Genomic DNA, 24,860 nt, shown 5'->3' on the forward strand with positions numbered 1-24,860 from the left:
ATCCGTCAAAATTCGAAATTCGAAAATTTGCACGAATCCAATACTTTCTTCTATATATTAGATATAGAAGAAAGTAAAAATCACGAGAAATATGCAGACGACAATCTATTACGATTTATCTTTCTTATTGTTGCATTAATAAAAATATTTTTATTCGCAAAAAAAAAAAAAAAAAAAAATCAACACCTCTTGGAGCGATCGGCGTCAAAATAGAACCAAAGCCTGTTTACATATGGATTCACATATATTCCAAATTTCAACCAGAACGTAGCATTACTTCTTGAGATAGGGCACTCAAAATGGAAAAAAAGAACGGGTGATTGCGCTACCCCCCTTTTAGCTGTTGACACAAAAATAAAATCAGTTCTTATACCCACTAAGGGCTACTTGTCGATAAATTTTTCTTTCATTCCATTCATTATTTCTTGAGATACAGCAGTCACAAATGACGACAAAAAACGTTCTACAGCTCAACCCCCGTTTGAGTTATTGACACCAAAATTGAATCAGCACCTGTTCCTGATAATACCAACATATGGACCAAATTTTGTTTGATTCCGCCAGTAACTTCCTGAGGAATAGCAAGCACGCGTAACTCGAAAAACGTCCCATTGCTCCACCCCCCTTGGAGGAATTCACGCCAAAAACTAATGGGCACAAGTTCACATAGGGGCACATATGTGTACTAAATTTCGTTCGATTTCATGCGGTAGTTTTTGTTGTAGAGCGGCCACAAAAAACTGGTCACACACAGACGTGACACACATACATACACACACACACACACACACACACACACACACATACATACATACACACACACACACAGACAGACAGACATTTTCCAAAAATGGTCGAAATGGACTCAGCACACCTCAAAACGTTCGAATCCGTCAAAATTCGAAATTCGAAAATTTGCACGAATCCAATACTTTCTTCTATATATTAGATATAGAAGAAAGTAAAAAGCAAGTATTGTATTCGCGAAAAAAATTTCACTCAAAAATCGGCCTTAATTTCCGTTTTTCTCACCCCCGAATGAATGTTGAGTTTATTTTTCAGCCCGACCACACGTGGATATGTGCCTAGGAACGTACAGACACCCGAAATATCCATTTTGACGATCCCCGAGTTAATTACAACGAGTTTTCTCGTGACGTCTGTATGTACGTATGTATGTGCGTATGTGTGTATGTGTGTATGTATGTCACATAACTCAAGAACGGACTACCCTAGAACGTTGAAATTTGGTACTTAGACTCCTGGTGGGGTCTAGTTGTTCACCTTCCTTTTTGGTTGCATTCGGATGTTCCAAAGAGGGTCTTTTGCCCCTTTTTGGGGGGAAATCATTGTTAATTTCGATGTAATCTCAAGTGGTGTTGTAATTTGGCGGACACTTGGCGATATATCGCCAGCCTTTTCGACGATAGATGAGGGCGATATATCGCCCCTCTATCGTCGATTTTCGACGACGATGAGGGCGATATATCGCCCCAGCGATATATCGCCAGTTTTGTCGCCAAATTGGCGACAAATTTGGCGTTTTTTTTTTAAATCTGGTTTTAATTTGGCCACTGTTGGTGATATTTAGAGAGTAAACTATTGAATCACATTAAAACTGCCAATAATGAGAAAATGACATTAAATTGGAGTAAAAGGAAGTCATGTGATTCACACATCAACTTGTTATATTGTGAAAACAATACTAAAACATTCTTAGGCTTAAAAAAATCCTTCAATGCAACACAAAAGGTAATTTTTAATCACTGAAACTGTCATACGTACCTGTGCACTTCCCGTCTTTATCAGCAAAACCTTTTTCACACAAGCACCTATTTCTTCCTCCAAGATAGTAACAGCTCCTCGTTTTATCTCCGCAATTGCATTCTAAAAGGAGTAAAATCTAATCAGTTAATCCAATGTCAACTGGTGATAAAATCGGACTTGGTTTATTTATACAGTGAAATTTTAAGCTTACGGATCTACCTATGCGTATATTTCCAACAAAGATTTTTATGACGTCCTAAACCGATTGTGGTTTAGCATAATTTACGTAACACAGTATTCAGTAAAGTAAGAAATATCAACGTCAAAAAAAAAAAAAAAAACAAGTTGCAGATTACTGCAGACACGTGTTTCGCCGTTACAAGGAACGCCTATATATCTTACAGTATTCAGTGTTACGTATGGGACATTCCACAGGTAAATTTCGAAATATTCGAACTTTGCGGAATCATTACAATATTTATTTGCATCGCAGTTCAGTTCTAGTTCTTATTACAATTTTCTCGAATAACATAACAAGTAATGAAAATGAACATACATGTATAGCATTAGCACTTGATGAAAAATATTGCAAAACCTAAGAGATTCTAAGTTTATTGTTGTTTTTACTTTTTTTTTTTTTAATCTCTTATCCAATCCATCATTCTGCTAACCAAAAAACCTTTGTTTTGGGTATTCCTGCTCTCCTACTCGAAATAATATCTTTTACTCCTATCTCCAAAACTGGGTCATTTTAACATCGTCTTCACGTTCAGAATGAGCTAAAATTCCACTGCTTAACCCACCTTCATATTCTCCAGGCATGGCTCCTTGTAACTTCTGGTTGCTTCCGGAACTAAAGAGGGTATTAAATGGATCTCATTTTGAAAGTAGAGAACATATAATACAGACTGGGATGACTATGTTTGAAGTCACTTCAAAAGTGGCCTTTCAGAAATTCTTCAGGGAAAGATGGACAGTGTAGATGTGAAAAAGTGCAGATAGTCTAATTTCGAAAGAATTAAGGATCTAATCCTGTCACGTGTGTCATGATTTTCACAGACAATAGGCAAATTATTTCAGACAGATTTCGTTTAAAAAGCTGCCTCTGAATGCCAATTACAAACTTGAAAAAGGTTTAGAAAACCCCATAGCAAGCATAAATAACTTAGAAACATATGGTCGTCGCTATGGCAATGCTGAGTGCTACTTATACAGTGCAAGTAGCGTTTGGCATTTAACACCCTCAAAAAACCCTAAACCTACCTACTGCTTGGTTTATCGGTGTTAAATGCTCAGTTAAATCTGAGCAAGTTAGTCCATGAGAAACTTCATTTAAATACTTTTTAAAAAATCAATGATATTAATTATAATTTTGACTCATTAGCGACGTGAAACATACATAATTTCTGTTGGTGTAAAAGGTGATATTGGGAATAACTTTATGAATGAAATTTATATTTCTACTAGCCTGCGTGCCCGGCGTTGCACGGGCTACTTAAAAAATGAAAGAGCTGTTCAATTGATGTTTTTGTATTATTCTGACATCAGTTTCTAAAGCGCTAAGGAGTAAATAATTACGCGTAATGCAAGGTTTGCAAAACACCAGTAGAGCATATTTTTGGCAAAAACCTCTTTAACGTTAATCATATTATTTAATAATACAAGTTATGAGTATTTTCAATTAGCACAAAAGATGAAAATATATGCAATTTCAACTATAATATGTGCTCACTTTATACTGAATTAAATCTGATAGAATATATCTGAAATATTTATGTACAATTACAATCAGCTTTTTACATAAAATGACACACACTTTTTTGTTGATTAAGTGAAACTAAAGCACCAAGACTTATTAAATACCAATAAGCATTAATTTAATATCAAGCCATCAGATTCCAATTAAGCTTTAGTTAAAATCCTTAAAAACAATCTTTTTTGTTCAACTCTGCTTCACTTAAAGACATCCAAACAATCTTAATTTAACGTGTTCTTTTAACGATACAAACTGTATTTCAAAAATCGAAACAGGAAGGAAAAAGAGATTTATTACAATTCGAAAACTCACCCCTGTGACGGAAAAAAGTCCAACAAAATAAACATAATTAGTCGCACATCCTAAATGTACCCAAATATGAGGCCGGTGAATGATAAACTTACACTTCAATCAATAAACATTACTAAAGAAACATTTTTCATATGCTGAAAAGAGTTAAGAACGTTGAATGTGAAAAAATAAGAAAGGACAGACGATAAATGTCCGAATAGAGCAACCAATTTTAAACTAATTAAAAATGAAATTCTAGATGGAAACGTTGTTTTAAGATTTGGACAGCAGCCAAAAAAATCTCTTTTGACACAATAATTAGAATTTTATTTGCTCACCCATATGCAAAATGGCAACAGGAAAGAAATAAAAATTCCTGAATAGCGTTATATTAATTAACGTTTATTAACGTTAAGCGTTATGTTAATATCTCCGCTAATTAAAGTCGTACAATTATGAGATTGGTCCTATTGTTTTCTTTGGAAAATTTTGAATTGATCGGTATCTCGTTTGACTCCCGATTCGCAGTGGTTCTCGAGAAGATCGATCTTCAGACAGACAGACCGACGGACGCGAACAGATTTTAATATTATAGTGGATGGATGTATGAAATTTATGTTACTCCTCTGTTGTACACAGTTCTAATTGAGCTGATACGTCTAACAACAGGTCTTTACCTGAATTGCATGTTATCACAAAGTACTTTTAATAAATATACAGTTTGTCCCAAAAGTAATGAGACTTTTTTTTTTGCCGTGTTTGCCCTCACCTGCGCAACCTGTTGGAAGTGGTAAGGGGGATTCTACGCTTTGCAGAGACACCAGGTTCAGTTTTCTACGAACTCTCGTAGCGGTGGGAGGTCAATTTTAGTGAACCTCCCCGCAGAGCCTCGTCATGAAGAGAACTTTGGAACAATGCTATGCGATAAAATTTTGCGTCAAACTCCAAAAGACGGCAATGAAAACGTTTGATTAGTTCACTCAGGCCTTCAAGAATGATTGCTTGCCGTACTAGCAGGTCAAAAAATGGCACAAGTCGTTCAAAGACGGCCGGGAGGATGAGGCTCCTTCTGGGCGTCCATCATCATCGCGAACGGTCGATAATGTCCCTCGTGTGCGAGATTTGCTGAACAAAGACCGCCGAATGAGTGTTCGTTTGATGTCAGAACAATTAAATTTGCCGAAAACAGATGTTCATCGTTCTGTTACGAAAAACTTGGATTTGCGCGAAACTTTAGTCAAAAGTCTTGTCTAACACCATTTCCGTTGTCCACTCCTATCTGACCCGAACCGGTGTCTCAACGGTGCCACAGACCCCCTATAGCCCCATCAGCCTTGCACCGATAAAGATAACTCGTTTTAAGAAACTACTTCAGATTTAAATATAATTCGTATTTTATTTTGATCCTTACTAAAAATATTTTCATTTCGTAATGTTAGTACAGTTCTACATGTGAACCTTTTGTAGTTCTGAAAAGATTTAGAGGATATCCAGATTTGTGCCTGTCATTAGCACAACCAGAATTTACCTTCTGGGTGGTGATGATTTGGTCATTACAGTCTTTACATGGAAGCAAATGTCCGGTTAGAATCGGAAAAATGTGCTAAAACCAGTGGTTCTGAGGTATGAACTCTCACCTCCACCCCCTGGTAGTTTTTTTTCCACATACGCCATTTTCAGTTTTCAATGTTAGTGCCACTACAAGCCTTTTGCTAAAATTGTACCAATTGGAAAAAGAATTTGATAAGTAGATAAGTATCACAATTTTTTTTTAAAAACATAAAAATTCTTTATAGAGCAAGACTTTATCAGCAACCTGGATTGTCATAAACAACATGCCACAAATACCATATGATTAAAGTGAAAACCAACGTAAATAAAGCACAAATTTTGAAGAAAATTAATAATGCATATAGCTATTTCAAGGCTACAATGGAGCCTCTTCATCAGTGCAAAAAGCTTACCAACGCAACCTAAAGTTGCAAGAGAACTGCCAACGACCACGTGGACACCAGTATTTATACCAAAGAGGACCAACCAATAGGAATTCAGGACACAAGACAACAAACAACCAATCAGTAAACGACATGTCAACCTCGGGCTCAGAGCAAGGGGGAGAGACAACCAATCAGAAGCCAGGAGACATAAAGAGTGAAAGACAACGAAGAAATCGAAAAAGTAATTATAGAAATTGCTTCCAAATATCATGAAAAAATGGAGTGCTGGAAAAATCATTGATAAGAGAATGAGAATTTTTCCAAATATAGTAAGATTCTCAGAAACCGAGGTCATAAACAGAAGAACATTTACAAATAATCTTTGCAGATGAAAAATCAAAACAGTGACCAGAATTCCAACAATGCTGAGCGATGGAAGAACGAGCAAGTTCTTTATGTTTAACATAATTTTCGTGCTTTTTCAGAAGGTGCTTGAGAGCACGTTTAGTCTGTCCAACATAAACAAGTCCACACTTGCAGGAGATGCTATAAATACCCCAGTTGCTATGGCAATCAATAGAGTCCTTCAAGTTTGTAAACATTATCTTATTTACAGGAGAAAAAGCTATATCGAAACCAAACTTCTTCAAAATCTTTGCAATTTGATGGCTGACTTTTAGATAATAAGGCAAAACAATGTTATAGGAAGCATTGGAAGCAGAAACCCTGTCAGAATGAGAGGGCTTAGTTAGCTTATTATAAATTGAATCAATAATGCTAGGAGAATAACTACGATCGAAAGCCACTGCTTTAAGGTAAGAAAGCTTATTACACAAATACAGTAATCACACTTGAGAAAGACAATGTACAATTTAGATAGGTATTTCTCTGTAGGAATAAATTTACCTGTACATTTTCCTCCAATTGAACCGTAGGTTGGAATGCAAGAACATTCTTTCTTTCCCTCTTCCAGAGAACAAACTCCTTTTTCTGCGCAGTCACATTCTGTGAAAAAATATTTTATTCAGAAAATATTCACGCCAATGACAGAAACAACAGCATTTTCACGGAAGCCTTTAATAACACATTATTTAAATTAAAAAAATTATAGCTGCAAGCTGGAGAGAATAGATGAGTCTTAAGCGGGATAAATAAGTCTTAAGCAGAGCAAATAAATAAAATTTAAGAGGAGTATGCTTTAAACAGATAAATAAAAAAAATCATAGCTGCAAGCTGGAGAGAATAAATTAGTCTTAAGCGGGATAAGTAAGTCTTAAGCAGAGCGAATAAATAAAATTCAAGAGGAGTATGCTTTAAACAGATTATAATAAATAAGATTTAAGCGGTGTAATGCTTAAGCACAGAGAATTAATCCGGCTTAAGTGGAGTAATTCTTAAGCAAAGATAACAAGAAAAAAAGGCTTAAGAGAATAAGTAAGTTTTCAGCAGAATGCATAAATAGGTTTTAAGTGGAATAAGTAAATCTTAAGCAGAGATAATAGAAAGTCTAAAACGTAATAAGTACGTCTAAAACAGAAAGAACAGACGTCTTAATCTGAATATATAAGCAATCTTAAAGCGGTGAGAATAAAATTAGCAGAGTAGTTAACTTAGGCGGATACAAAGCATGAATCTTAAGTGGAATAAATACGTGTTATGCAAAATCAAAATTAGTCATTGTCATGCGTTTCGAAGAAATAAAAGAGGTGCTACACGGATTGTTTAAAATCTCATTCGGTGCCCCTTGGAACACTCCTTTGATTATGTCAGTGGTTTTTGCTCACTAGTATTTTGCTTAAAACCAGCGATTCTTTGCAACGAAATTTCTACTAGTATCATGTTCAGATATTCTATTGACTGATAGTTTGAGAAAGCTTGTTGAAATTATATTTCTACGAATAGAAGCTATGACTTTAGAAGTGTTTCCGATCTCTTCTCAAATGTGCCGCCAATCTGTTCTCAAGTGTGTTGCCAAGTTTAAATTTAACAAACATCCTGAGCGGGACACATTGTGGACAGATTCGGAGCACATTTCAGAACATTTTTTTTTTTTTTTTGAGCAATCACGATTGCTTATTGCTTTCATTTGACTGTTTTGATGTGCTATCATTTTATTTTCCCGCCAGCACCCTCTGCAGCGCCACCGTCAACCGGCTCCTCACGATGCTGCTCCTATAGTGAAAGCCATCTACAGGTTGCGTCAGTATCCTACACTTACACGCATACATACACGCACGTACAAACAAACACATACACACACATACACACACATACATACACCTGCACACATACATACACACACATACATACACCTACACACATACACAAACACATACATACAGACACCTACACATACACACACACAACTACCCACACACTCATGCCTGTACACAGACACAAACACATATGCCTACACACACACATACAGATTCCCCCTACCACAAACACTCATACACACAACTACCCACACACTCATACCTGCACACAGACACAAACACACACACACACACTCGTGATTGCGAAAAACATAATTTGAATTCCAGGTGTTAAAATTCAAATTAATTTTAATTTTTATTTATTTTTTAACTGAACTCAATTGGAACACATTTTAGTGCACATTGCGGAAACTGGGACATTTTTTCTGAATAAAAGTGTTTCAATCGTAATTGCAACGTGTACTGCGAATTTGCAGTGTGTTAATCATGTAGTTCTCTAAAAATGCAGTAATTTTGTTTGTCTGACGAGAACTTGCACTAATTAATTCATTGCTAAAATTAGTGCTGATGAAAAAATCACAAATACTTACCAACGCATTTTTTCTTATTTTCATCAAAAATGAGTCCGGTTCCGTTGCATCTACAAAAGGCTTCTTCACGTTCTTCATCATACAGGCAAAGGGCATTTTCATCTCTTCCACAGATCTCATTGTTGGAACAATCTACAATGATTTGGCAGAATGTCCCGGCCGTTCCGTTTTTACACTGGCAGAAGCCATCCACACATTTACCTCCATATTTGCATGGGTTCTTTTCATTACAGGCAGCTAGAAAACAAAAAACTAGTATTAAAGTAGTGACAACTATAGTTGTGGCAAAACTGTCTTGGTCGCAAAGTGAAATAAATCTACAGAGAGCCTGATTATACACTCACTGGCCAATGAATTAGAAAAGTTTGAGATATCTGCATTTGGATACGTGCACTGTGCAAGGGTCAATCAGAAAAACCATAATTGCTTGGGAAAACGTAAATTTGGTATACAGTCGACTCCCGCTACAACGCGATTCGACTAACGCGAAATGGCTATATAAGGCGAGTTTTTCTCGAGTGAAGAATTTCATAGTTAACGCGAATCCCCTCGCCCACCACACGAAGATTTTCGGCGGAAAGTAGAAGAATTAATTCATTCCTCTATTCCTCTTGTTCTTCTTCTTCTTCTGATGAGTTTCCTGACGCGCATGCAATGTCAGGGGAAGACTGATAACAATCTGATTGCATAGCGTAAATCATCACCATCTTCATATTTTAAATTTTGAATATAATTACCGTACTTACTGTACAGTACTATTACAGTGCTGCATTTTTATTATTACTTCATGCTATGCGTACCGAACTTGTTTTATTTTAACCCTCTCTCTCATAATTTTGTGCATCGTAACAATATTTTGTGTTGAATAATACAGATTAATTTAAATTACAGTAAAAAAGTCACTTTTTTACGTGATAAATGGAAATATATACAGTCGAACCCGCTTAAAGGAATAGCCATTTTGCCACGAAAAAATATTCTAATAAGTGGGATATTCGATTAACCGGGATCAAAATAACACATTACATTGGATTGGTACATTGAAAATGTATTATATTGTTACAAATTCTGTAAATAGTAATTATTGTAGGAACGTAACCTGTAAATAGTTTCCCGTAATGAATATACAACCCCTTTTTCATATGGCTAAAATATACGACCCCTATTTTATTTTTTCTTTTCATTGATAACGGTCTACGCATTTCGGGAAGCCGAAGGAAACGTGTAGAATGTTGTGGAAAATTCTTTTCGGTGTATTTAAGCCGTTAGCGATGGGTAAACAGTTAGTTTCGATTGAGGATTTCGAACCGAACGGAGAGCATTTTGCTCTGTTGATAGCGAGGCATTTCGCTGTGTTGTTTTCGTATTTGGAAGTAAATACGTGTGTAAACGTTGAGTTTACGGTGTTGTGTGATAATTGCTTAATTGCTGATGAATAATTTAGCAGTTGTTGAAGATCTTTCCTGTACATAGTGTAAATAAATTTCCTGTGTTTTTATCAAGAACTGTGTCTTCATTTCAAGAAAGTGGAAGTCGCACCGAATCCGTTACAATTTGGCGCCCAACGTGGGGCTTCTTCTGGACTTTCTTGGAGTAAGTGACTTTGGACATTTTTTCATAAAGACTTTTTTTTGAATTAGGACTTTATTTTTATGGTGATTACTCGCGCAATGGATGAACAATTAAAACAACTTCTTGACGCAATCACCTCTGTGAAGAGTGATATGGCGGCTAATCAAGAACAATTAAAAAATGATATGGCGGCTAATCAAGAACAATTAAAAAATGATATGGCGGCTAATCAAGAACAATTAAAAAATGATATGGCGGCTAATCAAGAACAATTAAAAAGTGATCTGACTGCAAGTATGTTGGCAAATCAAGACCAGTTAAAAAGCGATTTAACGGTGCTGAAAAAGGACTTAACGTCTAACCAAGAAGAAATTAAAAACGACCTTATTTCGGTAAAGACTGTGATGGAAAATAAATTTAATGACATAGAGCATCGAGTTGATGCTATTGAAGAAAAATTTAATACCGTTGAAAGCCGACTCAATGCTGTAGAAAATAAATTTGAAGTTGAAGATAGAAGATTTCATCTACTAAAAGAAGAGATCTTTAAGGACGTGGAAAGGAGATTGGCGACCGCGGAAAGCAGCTCTGTACAGTTTGGCGCTCCCACATCGGTTGCTCGACCGTCCATTAAACTTGCCACATTTGATGGGAAAACTTCGTGGCAGGTTTACAAAACTCAATTCATGATAGTGGCGGAAGCGAACGGATGGGACTCTGCTACCAAGGCCTGTCATCTTGCAGCATCCCTGAGAGGTGACGCAGCGGACATTCTCCAGACCCTTCCGGACAGCCAGCGCCTGGATTTCGCCGCCCTCACATCTGCGTTGGAGCTTCGCTTCGGTGAGAAGTGCCAGAAAGATTTCAGCCGACTCCAGTTGAAGTCCCGTTTCCAGAAAACCGGGGAAACCCTGCAAGAGCTAGCGGCGGACGTCGAGAGATTGTCTCATCTTGCTTTTTGTGACTGTCCTGCGGATGTTCGGGACAACCTGGCACTCAACTACTTCATCGACGGAGTTCGGAATCCTGAGATCCAGAAGGCCCTCCGGATGGCGAATGTAAACGACTTGAAATCCGCTTTGATGTATGCGATGAGATACGAGGCCGCCCAAGAAGCAACCCGTGTGGATCGCCATCTAATCCGGACTCAGGAAGCTGATGAGTCTGATTCCAGGTCGTCCCACCTCGCTGAACTTGAGAGACAACTCGGTGACTTGACAAGACATTTGAGCAGCATAACAGCCCAAAAGAAACAAGAGCAGAAGTGCTGGAAATGCGGTAGTGAAGGACACCTACGAAGGAGTTGTCCGGCTCGCCAAGCTACGCGAGGGAAGGAAATCACCACCACTAAAGCTCTGCAGATTTCCTCTTCTAGTAGTGGCAGTGATGGACTTTTCATTTACGCACATGTAAATGGGAACCCCTGCAGACTGATTGTTGACACTGGAGCCAATGTGACAATCATTAGGACAGATGTGGCTCGTGAATTTGGATTGAAACTGCTGTGGACATCGCCACGCGTAAGTCTCCAGACTGTGACAGGTGACAAGATCGAGATTGACGGTAAAGTGGACTTGGAAATAGTGTTTGGGAATGCCACCTACCATCATACGGCATTCGTCGCTAATATCACGGACCCCTTCATTCTCGGATTGGACTTTTTGAAGAAATATGACTTCACTCTCGACTTCAAGACTAATGAGCTGCACTCGATGAGAGAAGACATAGCCGTTTTCCCTGCAGCAAGTGATGTGAAATCCGCTCATCAAATAATAGCCCAAACAGATTTATCAATTCCCTCAAGGTCAGAATCATTAATACCTGGCTCCATTGAAGAAAGCAATAGTTTTCGATTTGGACTCATTGAATACCCTAACCTAAGCAATAACCTAAAAGGAGTGCTGGTAGCATCTACGCTTGTGGACCTTTCCAAGGATGTAATTCCTGTGAGAGTCGCCAACGTGAGTGAAAGGCCAAGGAATATCCGGAAAGGTGAAGTGTTAGCAACTTGTACTCCAGTAAACTGCATTATTAGAAGAATCAATTCCCCCGAAACTGTGTCTTCTGAGTCCTTGACATCGAAGTTAATTGGGAGTGCGCCATTATCGAAAGATCAAAGAACTGCTGCGGAACAATTGGTGGACGACTTCAAGCATCTGTTTTCATCTACATCGGAGGATGTTGGCCGTACGAATTTAACGCAGCATAGGATCTACACTGGAGAACACCCCCCTATTAAACAGCATCCAAGACGACTACCGTTCGCCAAGAAGGAAGAGGTTGAGACCCTCCTGAAAGAGATGAAGGAGAATGATGTAATCGAACCGTCATCCAGTCCTTGGGCCTCTCCCATCGTCTTGGTCCGAAAGAAAGATGGCTCCACCAGATTTTGTGTCGATTACCGACGACTGAATGAAATCACCAAGAAAGACAGTTACCCTCTTCCACGGATAGACGACACCTTAGACACTCTTTCCGGACACAAGTGGTTTTCGACCCTGGACTTGAAGAGCGGCTACTGGCAGGTTGAGATACACCCTGATGACCGAGAGAAGACAGCGTTTACAACTGGACAAGGCTTATGGCAGTTTAAAGTGATGCCCTTCGGCCTCTGCAATGCACCAGCTACGTTCGAACGTCTTATGGAGACAGTGTTAAGAGGACTTTCCTACGAATCCTGTCTGGTCTACTTAGACGATATCATCATCGTGGGGCGCAGCTTCGAAGAACATCTGGCAAATCTTAGGAAGGTGCTGCAAAAGCTTAAGGAAGCCAATCTGAAGTTAAGCCCGTCCAAATGTAATTTGTTCCGCCGGGAAGTGAACTACCTTGGTCACATCATCTCTTCTGAGGGTGTACAAACCGATCCAGAGAAGGTATCTGCGGTCAGGAGTTGGAGTCGTCCCGAAAACATCCATCAGCTGCGAAGTTTCCTGGGGCTCTGCACCTACTACAGGAAGTTTGTAAAGGGTTTTTCCAACATTGCACGACCTTTGCATAAGCTGACGGAGAGCAAGCAAAATTTCGAATGGTCCAAAGAATGCGAAGATGCATTTCTACGACTGAAGGAGGCTTTAACATCAACGCCTATCCTCGCCTATCCTCAGCCTGAAAAATCCTTCATCCTGGACACTGATGCGAGCAACGAGGGCATCGGAGCTGTTTTATCCCAAGAAATTGACGGAAATGAACATGTCATCGCTTACTGGAGCAAATGCTTATCAAAGTCGGAGCGAAATTACTGCGTCACCAGAAAGGAGTTACTGGCCATAGTGAAAGCTGTAGAACACTTCCATCATTACCTCTACGGCCGAAAATTTCTGCTTCGGACAGATCATGCCTCGTTAACTTGGCTTTTGAACTTCAAGAATCCAGAAGGCCAGATAGCCAGATGGATACAGCGGCTCCAGGAATATGACATGGAGATCAAGCATCGAAAAGGGTTATCTCACGGTAATGCTGACGCTTTATCAAGGAGACCCTGTCCTGAGAACTGCCACTATTGTTCCCGAATCGAGAAACAGTATGGAACGACTAGCCCTACCGCCTATCAGGTGACAGTGACTCCAACATCATCAGAACCTGATCCATGGAGTGATGACCAAGTTCGAAAAGATCAACTTGAAGACCCCGACATAAAACCAATTTTAGAGTTCATGGAAAGTGACAGTCGACGCCCTAGCTGGCAGGACGTTTCCATCTTCAGTCCTGCAACAAAAAGATACTGGGCTTTATGGAACTCACTCCATTTACGGAACGGCGTGCTACACCGGAAATGGGAATCTGACGACGGCAAGACATCTAGGTGGCAGTTACTACTTCCTCGATCCAGGATTTCAGATGTTCTGAAAGAAATACATAGTAGTGCGACTGGAGGACATTTTGGTGTCTTGAAAACTCTCAATAAAGTTCGGGAGCGCTTCTTCTGGAGCAAGGCGAAGGATGACGTGGAGAAGTGGTGCCATTCTTGTGACGCCTGTGCTGCTCGTAAAGGACCGAAGAAGAGAAGCAGAGGGAAGCTACATCTGTACAACGTTGGAGCTCCTTTCGAACGAATTGGGATCGACATCCTGGGTCCTCTACCAAGAACTGCTGATGGGAACAAATACATTCTTGTTTCCATCGACTACTTCACCAAATGGCCGGAAGCATATCCCATTCCAGATCAAGAGGCTACTACCGTAGCAGAGACTCTAGTCCAACATTGGATCTCGAGATACGGAACACCTTTGCAGATTCATTCCGATCAAGGGAGGAATTTCATCTCTGCTGTGTTTAAGGGCCTATGTCAAATTTTCGGAATTGAGAAAACTAGGACAACACCACTACACCCACAATCGGACGGCATGGTGGAGAGATTTAACCGCACAATCCTAAATAATCTCTCGCTTATGGTATCCAGAAATCAACAGGATTGGGACAAGAAGTTACTTTTGTTCCTGCTGGCCTACCGCAGTGCTGTCCACGAGACTACCGGATTTGCCCCATCTCAGATGCTCTTCGGACGAGAGCTTCGGCTACCTTGTGATCTCGTCTTCGGTCGTCCTCCGGATGCGCCTTCATCTCCTGAGGAGTACATCCAGGATCTCCAGGCCCGGTTGGAAGACGTTCATAACTTCGCACGAGAGCGAATCAACATCGCGGCGGAGAAGATGAAGACCCGATACGACACAAGGTCTACTGGACATGAATTCAACGAAGGCGACAAGGTTTGGTTATGGAATCCCATCCGACGGAAAGGTCTGTCACCCAAATTGCAGTCGCATTGGGATGGACCCTACAAAGTCGTTAACCGACTAAATGACGTCGTAGTGAGGATCCAAAAATCACCTAATGCAAAACCGAGGGTTGTACATTATGATCGGTTAGCCCCATACTATGGCCATAGTTCATGAGTATTACGTAAACAACCATGGTTGATAACATAAAAGTTGTAGATAATTTTTGCTTTTAATGTTTAGTAATATTTCTTGTTATTATTGTGTTTTCTGTATCTGTTAGTTATAATTTAATGTGTGTAATTGTGAACTTGTGATAGAAGTTTGGCACCCTTTCTGGGGATTGTACTGCCCGGGACGTGCAGTCCTTAGGAAGGGGGCAATGTTACAAATTCTGTAAATAGTAATTATTGTAGGAACGTAACCTGTAAATAGTTTCCCGTAATGAATATACAACCCCTTTTTCATATGGCTAAAATATACGACCCCTATTTTATTTTTTCTTTTCATTGATAACGGTCTACGCATTTCGGGAAGCCGAAGGAAACGTGTAGAATGTTGTGGAAAATTCTTTTCGGTGTATTTAAGCCGTTAGCGATGGGTAAACAGTTAGTTTCGATTGAGGATTTCGAACCGAACGGAGAGCATTTTGCTCTGTTGATAGCGAGGCATTTCGCTGTGTTGTTTTCGTATTTGGAAGTAAATACGTGTGTAAACGTTGAGTTTACGGTGTTGTGTGATAATTGCTTAATTGCTGATGAATAATTTAGCAGTTGTTGAAGATCTTTCCTGTACATAGTGTAAATAAATTTCCTGTGTTTTTATCAAGAACTGTGTCTTCATTTCAAGAAAGTGGAAGTCGCACCGAATCCGTTACAATATAAAGCGGGATATTCTTTTATCCGATATTCTAATAAGCGGGCTTGACTGTAGTTAAGAACCAATTCAAAACAGTTTGAGGGGTGTTTACAAACGCCTAAAATAACTAGGAATGTTTACAAAAAATTCGTAAACACATCCTTTTCCACAACGCGAAATTTCGACTTACGCGAGGGGTCTTGGAACGCATCCCTCGCGCAAGTCGAGGCTCGACTGTATATGTTTTACAGATTAATTAAAGTCTGGGTGTTTAATGAACTAATGAAATGTTCATTTAATGCAATAGAATCAGAAACAGTTCTTCTTTTTAGACTATAGAATCAAAATGTATACTATTTTATTTAGGCACAACATCTTCAAGGAGTATGATCGCCCGAATGCTGACTAAATCATAAAAAGGGAGGTAATAAAACTGATCTTTCCTGTTAAAGGTTTTTTTTTTTTGGGGGGGGGGGCTAATGGTCATAGCCTAAATTGAGCTTTAACTTATATAAACATCAACACACTCACTGGCTAATGAATTAGAAACCAAGAGAATGTCGCTAGCAATGCGCAAGGTTGTGGAGGGAAATTCATGGTATGGCGCATGCTCTGCTGGCATGGAAGTGGTTCCCTGGTGTTCCTCGAGGGTAAACAGCCATGCGATACCTAGATATACTGGCAGATCAAGTGCACCCCGCGATGTTGCATTTTTATCCTGATGGCAACACATACTTCATGCACAATAATACAACTATACATAGTGCTAGAATTGTTGAAAATTAGTTCGCTGAGCATCAGTGGGACGTCCAACACCTTCCATGGCCACCGCGTAGAACGTAGCTTAGCCCCATAAAAAGTGTGTGAGATATGATGGAAAGACGGGCAAAGTGAAATTTTCAAATATTTACTCTGCTTATAGCACCACCTATCAAATAGTATTTTCACTATGTAGTAACACATGTAGTCTATTTATTCCAGTGAAAAAAAAAACTGAAAATCAAGGAATATGATAATACAAGCATTTTTCTAAAACTGATACTCATAGTATAATATTTTGTTGTGAGTCAAAAATTATTTTTGTTATTTAATGATAAATTTCTTGTTGTTAAAGTTTTAAATATTAATTGACACCTACTACTATTCAATGCAGAGTTTATTTGTTTAATAGTTAGCTTAATTGTATTTTACATGCTTTGTACAGTTAGTCAAGTGCGGGGCAAAGTGGATGATGCAAAGTGCAACAGTTCGTTTCATTTACTCATTCGATCAATTATCAAATCACTTGCATGTTCATTTATTAATTATTTCATTAACATTTCTTCATTTAATAATTCTCATCTTTATTTATTCATATACTTATTCATTCATATACTTATTCATTCATATACTTATGTTCTTATCCATTCACTATTTCATTTACTGATTTATTTTTTCTCATTTATTGACTTATTTATTTATTTATTTATTCGTTTATTGCTTTATTTCCTTTTTATTTATTCATTTATTCTTTTATTTACTCGTTATTTGACCAAAAATGTCTTGAATAATTGAATAGAAAATCTATCTTCTTCTATACATATAATAAAATAAGATGTTTGTGTGTGTGTGTGTGTGTGTTTGTGGCGCGCATCCCGGGAAAACGGTAAGGCCTAGAAAGATGAAATTTAGTATACACATGCAGTTTTTGCCAAAGATGTGCACCTCGGGCTTCGATTTTTGATATTTTAATTAGAAAAAAAGTTATTTAATGTTTTATGTGTTTTTTTTTTGCATTTTTTAGTACTTTTGACCTCACAGACCCCGAACAAATCGCACCACACAAATATTTTTTGTACTATAGTGTAGGAAATTTAATTTTAAATATGATGAGTGAAAAAATTTTGAAGATAGAGCAATTTTTCTATTTTTTATAAATTTTTGAAAAAACCTTTAATTTGCATTTTTTTCTGGGTTTAGTTTTTTTCGAAACCCATCCTGCAGAAAGTATTGAACCCTCAATTCTAAATTTTTAGTTGGTAATAGTAAAAACATTTCACCCCCCTCAGAAGAAAAAAGTTTTTAAAAATACGCGATAGTTTTTTTTTTACAATTTTTTTAATGCAGAACGCAACGCGAGCTCTTCGCTTGCCGACTGAGTTCCGAACTTATCGCATCACGTGATCCAACTGAAATCGTTTGCCTTCTCTTCACCTTTTTTTTTTAGTTTTTTTATCTTTTTGCAAGCGCTACTTTTTGCATACTATGGGGGGAACAAAGAGCTTTTTTTTTTTTTAATTAAATAAGCAATATTAATTAAATAAGCCCGCGGTTTTTGGCACGATCTCTGTTTCCGTTACGGATTGACGGTTAGATTAGGTAGATGCAGAGATAGATAGAGATTGAGAGGACAAAAAATGTTTTTTTCGAATTAATACTTATATAAATAAAAAAAGATTGTTAATTACTGGTCAGAGGTAGATATGCATAGATCGTATAGATAGATAGACAAATATAGAGGTCGATATAGTAGATGGACAGCAAGAAGGAGACATGCCCGTCATTTAAGGAACTTCAACGGGGTGTCAATGCCCCCCCCCCACACACACACACCATGACTTTGAAAAAACAATGCTTTCACATAAAAGTGGAAGTGCTTTTTGTTATTTTTCGACAAATTTTGCATGAAGAATACACCGTTTGTGTCTCCCCTCCCCCTCCTTTAAAAATATTCCAAACGACGGAACTGGAGATAGATCTAGAAGATATTTTATTCAAATTACTAATGATATAGATAGATAGAGATTGATTGATACCACGACGAAATTTATTTAAGCAGCCGCCGAAGGCGGCAACATTGGTGTAAAAGGGCGAATGATAATATTAATATATAGAGAAAATCATTAATAATACCGTCGCTAAATTGTCTAAGCAGCCGCCGAAGGCGGCAATCCTGGCGCAAAAAGGCGGACCAGCTGGTCGCCGTAGGCGGCTAGTAGTTCATAAAAAATGATTTATTTTTTACTTTGCCTCATAAAAAAAAGGAGTGAAAAGTAACCGCCTCCTCTTTTTTTTTTTTTTTTTTTTTTTTTTTTTTGAGGTAAAAATTTAAAGCGAAAAATAAAAAACTTCTGTTTAAATATACAGATTTGTGTTTATTATAAAATATATTGTTCTTTCTTTATGTACCATAATTTTCAGAATAAATTTCCAGTTTGTTTATTTTGAAAAAGTAATTTATCTTAGCTATTTCACTTTGCCCTCGTTCCCCTACTTTTCAAAAAGGTGGCACTAAATTGAAAAATGTTTGATGCAGAACACTATAGTATGTAAAACATACCTTGGCAATATTCATTCTTTGGTACAAAGCCTTCCTTGCAATAGCAATTCATTCCTCCATTCGTAAAGTTGCAACCCGTGCTTTGTGGTCCACAATAGCAGGCTGAAAACACACAGATTCAATTAGATGATGAACAGGACAAAGAGCAAGTATAGGGAGGATTTCTTCACTTTTTCATGCATTGCTCAATTTTACTGTTAAGATGAATCATTGTTTTGTTTTTTCGTTAAGGGGCCATTCATTAATTACGTAAGGATAATTTTGACAATTTTTGACTCCTCTCCCCCCATGTAAGGGTAGTAAGATTTTTCAGACTCCCCCCCCCCCCTATTCTTACGTAAGATTCCATTTCGTTTATCAAAATAATAAAATGTTGTTAAAAAAGAATCAGTCACACTAAAACTCCCAGCTTGTCGTAAATCAAAGATTTTTATTTTTCAAATATGGTATATGATGTGATGCTAATTAAAAATAAAACATGCCATGCATAGTGTGATTCTTTAATTATATTTTACACTATTCATTCTTTGTAAAACAAGTAAAAACAGCTTATCCCAATACGTTTTTTACCTTCCAGAAGCAAATGAAACATGAGCTCTTCTAAACCACTTGACCGGGCGATTTCTAATATAACGATATGGAAAATATTACGTAAGTATGGGTTTGACCCCTCTCTATCCCCAAAGTAAGGATATGTAGAGATATTTGTAAACCCCACTCCCCCTCGGGACCCTTACGTAATTAATGAACGGCCCCAAAGGATATGTTCCGTAAAATGCTTCAGGATATACTAAAAGGGATTATCAATATCACTTACATTCGCAAACACCCTCGAGTTGACTGAAGTTGGGTTTGCAGTTACATATCTTTTCTTTTAACTTTGAATCGAAATAGCATTTCCGCCAGTCTCTATCGTTAGTTTCGCCACAAGCACAGTCTGAAAAAAAAAATTAGTTTGAATTTTGACATCTCGAATTCAAATTGTGTTTTTCGCAATCACGAGTGTGTGTGTGTGTTTGTGTCTGTGTGCAGGTATGAGTGTGTGGGTAGTTGTGTGTATGAGTGTTTGTGGTAGGGGGAATGTGTATGTGTGTGTAGGCATATGTGTTTGTGTCTGTGTGCAGACATGAGTGTGTATGGGTAGTTGTATGTATGTGTGTGTGTATGTGTAGGCGTTTGTATGTATGTGTGTGTATGTGTGTAGGTGTATGGATGTGTGTGTATGTGTTTGTTTGTACGTGCGTGTATGTATGCGTGTAAGTGTAGGATATTGACGCAACCCGGAGATGACTTTCGCTATAGGAGCAGCATCGTGAGGAGCCGGTCGGCGGTGATGCTGCAGAGGATGCTGGTGGGAAAATAAAATCATAGGACATCAAAACAGTCGAATGAAAGCAATAAGCAATCGTGCTCAAAAACTTTTGTCAAATTTAATACTTGATTATATTTGCATGATGAAAATAGTACAACTGGAGGTTATCGTGAAATTTCTGGCTGTTCCCGCTGATTAAATGTCATTTATTGCAATTTTAAAGCATCTGTATTCTGAACCAGGACACAAATACTAAAAATATGAGCAATTGCGTTAGGCATGTAAAAAACACGAAAGCAGCGGCGGTCAGAGACGCAAAAATATGTTTCACTTTCTCTTAGCACAGTACTACTGACATATCACGAAATGTTTATGAAAATTAAAGATATCAACTAAGGTAAACACTCCAGTAGTGGCCAGTGTTTCAGTAGTGGCCACTTCAAGTTTATATTTGAAAAAAAAATAGGATTAAAGGTCTCCCAATAGATTCAAAAGTGCATCCAACGTGCAGGAGGCATTACCTCCAGCACGTTTGAATCCATTGGGAAACCTGGAATACTATTTTTTTCAAGTATATATATATCTTAAAGTGAACACTACTGAAGCACAATCAAGCACTGGCCACTACTAGTGTGTTTACTTTATTACAAGTTGTCCAACTTTTTTTTTAAAAAAATGAATCTTAAGCGCTATTACACGGCTTTTTTCTAAAAGGGAAAAAAAGCATTTCTTTAGTTGTTAACGTGGTTTAATTCTTGAAAGAGTTGAAGCTGCTAATGTTCAATTTCAGAAAAATATAATTTTAGACAGTGATGTCTTTCTTCGTAATTGGCAATCTATGCCAAATCAAACCGTCAGTCCAAAACCAAATGTAAAAGCCAGAAATACTTATTATGATTTTATCATTCGACACGATTTTATTGTCATAGACATTTGACGATTTTTTCAAATCTCATATTGTAATATGACGTAGAATGACTTTTCTGGAAAAACAACTTTTTTCGTCTGACTGGTTTTTTTCTTGGTTATTAGTTCCTCCCTTCAGAACGTCATGTTGCATTTCAAAGCTAATCAGAGCCAAGCGCAATAGTAAGTTCATAATGTAGTCTCACTTATTATATGACAACTACCTCTGTAGCAGTAGCGCACTGCTTCGTAGTTGCAAAAATTATACAGATTTGTGTTTCAATAAATCCAAGCATTTGCATATTGTGTTTCTAAATTAACGATACAACTCCATGAAAACACCAATGTATTGCTTTCTTGCACCACGTTTGAAGAAATGCTCTAAACAGGCAACCACACTAATAGTTTAAAAAAGGAAAAAGTTTGAATCGAAAAAGCACACTGAGAAATATTTTTGACGCAAAAACCATTTGCCCATGTCCGTCCGTTATCGAGATAAAAGGTATTAAAGTCTGCAGAATTAAAAAAAAAACCCAAATTTAAAGACTTGGTGCGAAAATTTTCATGCACTTTCACCGTCTGCACTCATCTACAAATCGTGGGAAAAGAAGTAATCCATTTCTCACCGAAACTCGCTAAATCTGGCGACATTTTTTACAGTTTTGGCTCACTTTAAGATCACATGTTTCAAAAATGGATCCAAGGGAGGGAAAATAATTTATGCGCCCATAAAAATGTTCTACAATGCTCTTTCGATTGTTACTTATTTATTTATTTTCTCATGTTGCTTATTATTACACCATCGTGTGGTTTCCAGATTAGAAGAAAGAATAACCATCATTTCCTGAAAACTGGGTAATGAAGCACATGAAGAGGTGCGTCAACTTTACAAGCGAAAATTCAGAAAGCATCCACCATTTAAATGACTCCACCCGACCTAACACCCTTTGACTTCTTCGCTTGGGATTGCATCAAATATCTGGTGAACAGCGCTAAATTAGCAAGTCTGTATCAGTTGTGTAAGGATTATGGACGCAGTAAGCAGCATCACAGATCAGCAACTAAAGCAGGCGCTTCGCTCAATGGCTGAAAGTTTGCCTGTGTGTGCGTTGATAAGTAAATTGCTATGTTTATACGTTTCTTGTTCTATGCATGTATTCATTTCCTTCACTGAACATGCTGATCATGAAAATGGATCGATATTTTTAGAACATCCTATTCAGCAAATGAGCTTTGTGCTACAATATAATGAAAGTGAAGAAACAACGTGAATAAACTACAATTCCAAAGAAAATACAGCGTATAGCTGTTTCAGGGCTACAATGTAACGTCTACATTAGTTCAAACAAACTCAACCACACCAAAAAGTCGACAGAACTGAACAACGATACGTGAATGCCGATAAATATATCAAATGGAATTTACACATAAAAAATAACCAACCAATAGGAATTTACACATAAAAGACGACAACCAACCAATTGGCAACTTCTATTTTGCTGATTGATTGACCCACTTGGTATATATATAATGGTGTCCACCGTGGTGTAGTTAACTTCTCTCATGACTTTCTTGTTGTGCGGTTGAGCGTTTTTTTTTTTTTTTTTTGCACTGATGAAGAGGCTCTATTGTAGCCTTAAAACAGTTATATGCTCTATTTTCTTGAGAATTTGTGCTTTATTTACGTTGGTTTTTCACTTTAATTATCCTGTTTAGACTTGAGTTTTCAGGCTATGTGCTAAAACAGTGTTGAGAGGCACTTTTGGTCTTCTGAACAGTCACTTTGCTTTTAGTAATAAGATTTATAAAAAGAGTGAATGCATCTACACAAAACTATTTGCTTACACTTACCGTAACAGTAGTTATCTTTTTCGTAAGCTCTGTCCATGCAATTACACCCTTTCTTACCCTCTGAAATATAACAGCCTTGAGCCAAAGGCCCGCAGTCACAATCTGTGGGGGAAAACCATTTATAATTATTTAAACAAAGTTCAACTGCATCTCTTGTAGATTTTTTTTTTTTTTTTGCATTTCTATGAAGTTTATAACCACCACCGATTTAATGCTAATGACATCGAACATTATCTAAGAAAAAATATGCAGTTTTCTTTCATTTTATAGAGAGAAGATTTCTTGCAACCCTTAATCGCGTGCATGTGCAATAATTTGCTATTTTTATTCTTCGTTAACATTTCTTTCATCTATTTTCAACATGAATATATTGATGGGGTCGTTTACAAAATTTTAAAAGTATTTTTTTCTGAAAGAGCATGCTTAAAAACATAGAATCTGAACATTTTTTTAAATAATTTCTTTAAGTTTAATATTTTTAAAAAATTACTTAAATTGGTGCTTTTTCATCGTTTATCGCTTTTGCCGATGGCATCACAAATGATAAAATGCCATTCAGTGTTGCCACTCACGGTTCAAAATATTTAATTCGCATCTTTACTCACGCGTATTGGCAACGATATAGTTGATAGCAAGCGTAGAACGCAATTGTAATTCGCTTCTAGATTATCATAACGTGGAAATGCGGTAGAAAGATGCGCCATAGTGCATCATTTGTGACGTCATGAAGACCACGCCTTGTTTGAAGAATCAGACATTTTGAAAAATTAATTAAGAAATAACTGTTGGGAAAATAAAAGTATCTTGTGAGTCCATGATTTTTTTTTTTTTTTTTTTGCTTATTCTATCAATTTCGGTGACAAAAAGTACAACTTTTGACTGAAGGAAACAACCCCATTGCGTCATTTCTGTATTAAAGTTATTGAACATTATTGCACACTCTCAGTACCAAACATTATTGTACATTGTTCATGCTTAAATCTAAAAGAAACTTCGGTCGAATTTGTTGAAATGGCTTCGTGAAAAATGCTCCGAGTAAACTATTCGTCAACTTGACGCACATTTCGTGAAATTTGTGACGTAGCTAGGAAAGCATCATCAAAATGGCAAAATTTGTCTCATAAACAAAAAAAGTGAGCAAGAGGGTTGTTTTAAAACGCCCTACTGCAACGCTTTTTCCTCTCAACGAAAAACTTTTAGGGGAAAACTCATGCGAAATGAATACAGCACTGATGGCGCTCATCCTTGGCTAATTCTAGAGATCCTATATACGGAGAGATTGGACAACGGCCCCCCGATCTCCGCCATGTTTAGTCCAAGTGTTGTCAGCTCGAAATACTGCGCCGTGTGAATTTTTAGCTTTCCCACGGAATATAGGACATGAAATCTTTGAAGAACAGACTGATTTTTTTTTCTCCTCGCATTTTTATTAAACGGAGTGAGCGCCAAGTCTCAATCCAGCGCCAATCGTTTCATATCGTCATAGCGCTTACAAAGAAAAAATTTTTCTCAAAAATTTGTTCATAAAGATAGAAAACAAACAGATATTTGTGATCTGCACATTGCATTTCATAATATCATAACTAACTTCCAACTTTTTCGATACAATTTACAGTGATATTTGGGACAGAAGATGCATTACGGTCTACGGACAGTGAGCATCTTTGGACATAAGATGGCCGCCGCTAAGAAGTTGTCCAATCTCTTCGTATTTAGGATCTCTAGCCGATTCCATTTCAAAACCGATTGAAAATAGGAGAAAGGAAG

The 24,860-nt window shown here is 37.6% G+C and overlaps 1 protein-coding gene across 2 annotated transcripts in view; it reads right to left on the bottom strand.

Moving 5' to 3' along the window:
- LOC129227546 (neurogenic locus notch homolog protein 1-like) overlaps nt 1–23,191 on the bottom strand; it is a 145,938-nt gene extending 122,747 nt beyond the window's left edge. For both annotated transcript variants that reach the window (XM_054862125.1, XM_054862124.1), the window contains exons 1-6: nt 23,094–23,191; nt 19,842–19,961; nt 19,025–19,126; nt 8,558–8,794; nt 6,658–6,756; nt 1,786–1,887 (exon numbers count right to left, since the gene is read on the bottom strand). In XM_054862125.1, the coding sequence (XP_054718100.1) occupies nt 1,786–1,887; nt 6,658–6,756; nt 8,558–8,794; nt 19,025–19,126; nt 19,842–19,961; nt 23,094–23,130 (697 nt within the window). In that variant the 5' untranslated portion in view covers nt 23,131–23,191. The remainder of the gene's footprint in view (nt 1–1,785; nt 1,888–6,657; nt 6,757–8,557; nt 8,795–19,024; nt 19,127–19,841; nt 19,962–23,093) is intronic.
- Between the last annotated feature and the right edge of the window lie 1,669 nt (nt 23,192–24,860).

This window comes from Uloborus diversus, chromosome 8 (assembly GCF_026930045.1).
Source record: "Uloborus diversus isolate 005 chromosome 8, Udiv.v.3.1, whole genome shotgun sequence".
NCBI lineage: Eukaryota > Metazoa > Arthropoda > Arachnida > Araneae > Uloboridae > Uloborus > Uloborus diversus.